Source organism: Patella vulgata, chromosome 1 (genome assembly GCF_932274485.2).
Source record: "Patella vulgata chromosome 1, xgPatVulg1.2, whole genome shotgun sequence".
In the NCBI taxonomy this organism is placed as follows: domain Eukaryota; kingdom Metazoa; phylum Mollusca; class Gastropoda; family Patellidae; genus Patella; species Patella vulgata.
The window spans coordinates 36,043,721-36,050,038 of record NC_065879.2 but is presented as its reverse complement, the minus strand read 5'-3'; the positions used below and the strand labels follow the sequence as shown (position 1 = coordinate 36,050,038).

Genomic DNA, 6,318 nt, shown 5'->3' with positions numbered 1-6,318 from the left:
AATAAGGCTATAATTTTTAAAGAAGAGTTTTGAGATGACGCGAGGTGGTAACTGTATATTGGGTGTACAAATGCTTCTTCATTTGGATTAAATTGTGATTTCCCACAGAACTACGTATGGAAATCTAGCTGCAAACACACTAGTTGTATCGTGACAAATCTTTAAAGAGTTCGCTCAAAATTGTTACTGTATTTATTGTGCATTTTTATTTGGTGAAATTTTATCTGCTTAGAAAATTAAGTTTGTGCAAACCGGGACAAAAGATATCAGTTTTTGAGAGACCTTACAGAATGCCTACACAACGAGAACGTCTTCCTGCAAGATTAGGTAAGGGGTACTACTTAGTTAAAATCACGACACCTGTGCTATAATTTGTTTATATTGAAGCATGATCTATATATCCTGAACATTTTGTGGGTTTCTTTTATTTTATTTACTTATTTCACAGAAAATGAAGAACGAAGAAGCGGAGGCTTTCTTGGATGTTTTGGTCGCAGTAGGAAAAAGAAAAATAGTAAGTTATCTTATCGCATATTGTTTAATAATAATTGTTAGGGGTCTATATATTTATTATTAATCTTTTATCACATCTACTTAATATGGATGCAAATAAAGATATAATACTTCTCTTATTTTTATTTTTAGAAACAGTATTATTGGAGATTCAAGAAGAACTACATTCATTACGTGAACTCCGTCAAATACAGGCAGGTTAGTGTGGAAAGTGTTAATGCTTTTAGGCTAGAGCGCATTAAGGATTGGCGATGAACCGTTTGCTCTATCTGTGTTTTGTTGTACAACACTACTATATACATGTTGCCTATGAATGCATCCGCATCTTACCAAAATTTTGACATCGCATAAAAATGTTTTTATCGTTTTTTTCGAAATTCAGACGAAGTTTCAAGAATGCAACAAGAATTAGAAAGAATGAACAGATCAAAGGTAGAATTAATGGAAACCAATTTAGTTATGAGACAAAATCTAGGTGAAACTCAGCTGGAAAATAAAACATACGCCATAACAATTGAGGGTATGCAACATGAGGGACATCAATTAGAAGAAGATATAGAATCCTTAACAGGTAATAAAATGCTCTTCCCTTTGTTAAAACACGGTTTTAGCGCTTCACATTAATCAATCTGTTTTATAAAAAAAAAATGGCAAGTCAGGGTTATTTATATCATTTTTATACGCACTCCGTCGGTTCTTTAATAACGCACGACGTTGCTACTGGTGAGTGTATTAAGGGACTTGACAAGACTGCGTCTATACTAAAATAGTGTCTATATTGTAATTTTGAAAATTAGAAACACAAAAGGTACTCACTCTCCTAACGTTGATGTAAGCTGATATATTAGTTAATACTTATTGCCTTTGCACATTTAAACTTAAACTCGCAAGACAAAACAATCTAGACAAACTGATGTTCATAGTTTTTCATATCGGGTCTACAAAACTATATTCTGCAGCTGCTGATTACCAATAATATACAGATTAAAAGATTATGGTCTATCATTCAATTTAACTTTACATGGTCATCATATTTTTGGGGTTGATTGAGTGACCGAATTCACCTCGAAGAAATTTTGTCTGTCTAGTTTTCCGATTTAATCTATGTTACAGAAAATGGAATAATTATGCATTGATTAATTTTTGTTCTTGATCATTTGTATGAATTTTTACCTTAGAATCATTTGTATTTTACTTTAGAATCATTAATTTGTATTTGTATTTTACTTTAGAACCATTTGTATTTTACTTTAGAATCATTGAAATTATGTAAAGTGGACAATGGACAGTTGAGGAAGGATAGGGATGTGTTCAATGGTCAAATACAAAATTTACAGAAACAAATGTTATTAACGCAAGAAAACTTGGAACTAATGACAATATCTTTCCAGAAGTCACAGAGTAAGTAACCTTTTTATCTTATGTTTTAACTCAGAGATTTTACTTAAAATAATTCACCATTATACGCGGCTCAGTGAGTAAGGCGCTTGCTCACTTACCAGGTCCGGAGTTCGATCTCGGCCAACGCCGCCAGAACAACGTCTAGTCGTTCGAATGGGACGAACAGCCGAGGTACTGTGTACATATTGGTGTGCACGTCAAAGAATCCTTGACAGTTGGAATTCAAAATAAAAGTAGTACTGTTGTTAGGTGTATGCCCGACTTCATTAGCCCAGTGCAGACAAGTAGGAAGTTAAACTCAGTTTCATTTCATTTGACCCTGGTCGACCCTGTCACTGCTTTGTCATCAAGCTTTACACCAGAAGACCCACATTCTATAAATATAATTTCATTTTTCATCTTCGCAAACAGTTTGATTCTACTCACAACTCACGGATTTTCTTACCCAGAAACAAAGATCGACACTATAGCTTCTAAGATTCCATAATCGTAACAAAGTTTTGAACGTTTCAGATAAGGTAGAGGCTTTAGAAGAACTTAAACAAGAAAATGAAAGAATAATTCAGCATCTTTACGAATTAAAATCTTATCTAGCTAAAAACTGTGCCGAAAAGGACATGGAGATTAAAAATTTGAAAGCTTTATTTGAAAGAGACAGACGAGCTTTTCAAAGTAAGTATAACGTGCACGTACACGAATATCCCCATGAAATTAATTTAGATGTCCCAAATTTCTCACTTTTAAGTGTAAGGCTGCTTTAAAAGTCAATAATTTTATACATCCGTCAGAAATTCTTCACTTTTATGTGATCGCTTTTAGTCGTACGCCTGCTGGGGTCTTTATTTGTAAGACATTTAGTGCAATTCGACTCGTTTTAATTCACGATTCTTATTTCGTTCGTTCGTTTCTGGAGTTTAACGTCCACTTCCAACGTAGACAAGAATAGGTATGTTCTTAGTGTTTAACGTCCGCTTCTACCGAAAGGGATGTCGCAGACAAGTCTTATTTTTCATTTTCATTATCTTAGCGCACGCACACAGGGGTCTTGTCTGTGGGAGGAAACTGGACTACCCGGAGTAAACCCACGAGATTGAGAAGGCGCCCCTATCTCCAAGCAACATACGCCCACACCATGGATCGAAACCACAACCGCAAGCCAGAGGTGACCGGCCAGCTAGAGGTCGAAGCGCGGCACTTTAGAACACTAGGCCACCCCCACCCGCACCCACGATTCTTATGGACCGTTGCCGCTTTTAACTGTTGGTAACTTGTTCTGGGTCAGGCATCGTGTCCACCGCTAAGTAACTATTCTAGTAGTTGACCAAAGAGAAGGTCCAATTGTAAGTTTTCCAATTTTCCGACGCTTTAATTAAGACTTTTAGCTTACCAACTCTATTTTCCACAAGTTTGTCAATGTTTTGTTCTTGTTTCGCAGCACTTCGGGAAGTTCAACACTTTTGTTTGTTGACGCTCATTGATGTTGTCCAATATTTTCAGTTGTACGATTTACTACTTTTACTTACACACTTTTATGTTAGATCTGACTACATGTGTTTATATCGTATCTATAGGTGTCAGAGAATATCAACTAGAGAGATTGGGTAGATTAAAACATAAATATCATAATGCATTAGTAAGTACGATTATATAACTCCATGGACATAAGTCTTCGAGGCCCGAATTTGTGAAGGAGAAATAAATGGGGCCATGAAACTAACACGTACGACAGGGTGAACCACGAACAAAGGTGGATCTATTTGATGTTCGATGAAAAAGAAGGGTACCAAAACATTTTCTTTATCCGCTCGGCACCAAAATCGGCCATTCCTGGATACCCCCCGTCTCACCACACCACACGACCAACCCCGGGGAACATAAATGTAGCTATAGTCAGTTGACCATATCTGAAAGTATTGAAGCTTACTGGAAAATGTTTCATGTTGAGTCGCATTTTAAATTGACTTTGATGAGGTTCGATAATCTAAGTATACTTTGTGGTCCCTTTAGCTATCGATACGGTTTTTTTTGTGGGCGAAAAAAATACACGTAATCCTAATATTTATCTTTTAGATGTACCTATGGGAGATGTCACGGAAATGTGACTGTGATTGTAAAGAGGCGTGGGTTAATCCCGGTAACACATTTAAACCAATACATTACCCAGAGGATGTTCCACTGTCATTAGATTTTAATAGCTTTTTAAAAGGTATGTACATGCAGTCCAATCCCGGTGAGTCAATCTGAAAGGGTTTGACATAACATGGTTGAAAGCTTCGGGCATTCATATATTAAATACGTTTGGTGGGATAGTCCATGTTAAAGGTATCAATGAATATGTCCGTAACTAACTAAAATGCTTAAATATGTTCCCTAATTATTCAGGGGGGGGGGCATATTTTTAAAGAATTTCGACACCCCTTGGGGGAGATTTGGTACATGAATGCCCTGTGCTTTGTATTACAGATGTGATGTTTACTTAAATATATGTATATATGTTACTTTCCATCTATTGAATTATACTAATAGCTCGTGATTTTTCATTTGACATCACCTGTACTGTACTAAAGAATGCTGGATGTGGTCAGTATAATGAAAATATATTCATATTTTTTTCCCCTGTGTAGGTTGTAACGGTTTAACTACGGAACCTAATCTAACCATATTAAATACAACGGTAACATCATATGAACATGAATTATATAGATATAGAAAGATGAATGAAATGTTAGAAGATCAAATTAAAGAATATGAATCTGATTATACAACATCTTCTAGTTCACTGAAAGGTTAGTTTTAATAATATCTCCTGTCTGGTCAATATAGGCATCCTGGCCTTTCCCTTTGGCGATTCCATATCATCACATGTTGATAGACGCGAAACATACAAATTTATCTTGGAATCATTATGTAGGGAATATCAACTTCGCTTCTACACCCTGTACTGGAGGACATAAGTGGTCACCTAGCACGGCTGAAAATCGGATTTCCTCACTTGAGAGGTAATCAAGCTGGGACACGAGTTGCGGTGATTGTTTTGTGAACGGCTCGTGGCCAAACAGTGCCCCAGACTCTACCATACAGCCTCGCTATAAATGCTGTCGAGTTGGCAATTTGGGTCTTGTCTGCGATATCACTTCGGTGGAAGCGGACATTAAATAAAGCTATTTCACACACAATTTGGGCCAGTCGGTGCCTATCTGCTTACCACCCTGTGGTCCTAAAAATAGGTTATAATGCATCTCATTAGTAGTTGTGTCTGGTATCGTTGTAGTAATAGTTATAGATGCAGTATGTAGTCAATCTCACCTTATTAAAACTTCAATAGCATATCTTTCCTACTAGTTCTGTAGCACAGTCCGACATGATATTTATAGAAGTGTGTTATGTTTAGTTTCAGAAGAATCCAGTGAAGATATATCTAGTTTACAAAGTTCCTTACAGGATGATCTTTCAAGTTTACATATTTGTGCCAGTAGTTCCCAAGAATTAGAATCACTAGAAATAAGTGATCTGTATGATCTCAATGATAATAATACGATTAAGAAGGTTAAATTCCTTGAATAAAATTGTAGGAATAAACATAATTCGTGGTCTTCATATTGTCTTATCGTTTTATTAATATCATGGTGCATAAATGCTTTAAGTTCAATCAAAGAACAAAATCTGAACAATTTTAAACGGTTTGTCTGAAAACTTATCACTTCATAATTATAACATACCCGTGCCAGGGTGTCATCAGATACATTCTTTACCAACCTTTGGATTAATCTTGTTAGTGGATTCGCGCTCTGGATTACGATATTGTTCCGACAGAAATTTTCGTTCATTGGTGTCAGTTGGTACTGTCGTGCCCCTTACTTTGATGGAAAGTTGAAACTGTCCTACAAACGCTCTATTCATTTGGGTATTTTCTAAATGAATTCAAAACCAGATTGAAAAACTAAAGAATCTGCTGGATTTTTCAGGTTATTAAAATAGTGAGTAACGGTTCTCTAACAACTACAACCTCAATCCTTTGTAGACTGATAAGATAAGGAAATTAATATACTGAGACGCAATGAAAACAGATTAACTGATCTGACTGGAAATGCTGGCGAAACATAATGCATCTGAAATGGACACAAGAAAACCAATTTACCAAGGCCACACCACCATTAATTTACAGAGAAACACGTGCACAAGGGGTACTCTAAGGACACACGTCCAAGTAACATAGCAGCATGGAGGAGATAAGCCTCTGTATGGCTGCTTGTCGGGCACTTGTTGCAATGCAGCTTCTAATTGACGGAAAGATTGCAGTTGAGGACATTGGTACGCCCGCCCACATATTCTCGGTTGTTGGAAAATCATGAAAGAAGGCTGAACATTCGAGCACTGGAGCTTTATTTTGGTTAAAGAATTCCA

At 36.4% G+C, this 6,318-nt stretch overlaps 1 protein-coding gene across 1 annotated transcript; it reads left to right on the top strand.

Annotated features, from left to right (window-relative positions):
* Positions 1–1,455: 1,455 nt before the first annotated feature.
* On the top strand, positions 1,456–5,507 carry LOC126829626 (uncharacterized). The gene is made up of 7 exons (XM_050559607.2): positions 1,456–1,510; positions 1,768–1,914; positions 2,428–2,586; positions 3,486–3,547; positions 3,985–4,120; positions 4,539–4,700; positions 5,306–5,507. Exons 2-7 carry the CDS (start codon positions 1,857–1,859, stop codon positions 5,476–5,478), a joined length of 750 nt encoding a protein of 249 aa, XP_050415564.2. The 5' UTR covers positions 1,456–1,510; positions 1,768–1,856; the 3' UTR covers positions 5,479–5,507.
* The last annotated feature ends 811 nt before the right edge of the window (positions 5,508–6,318 follow it).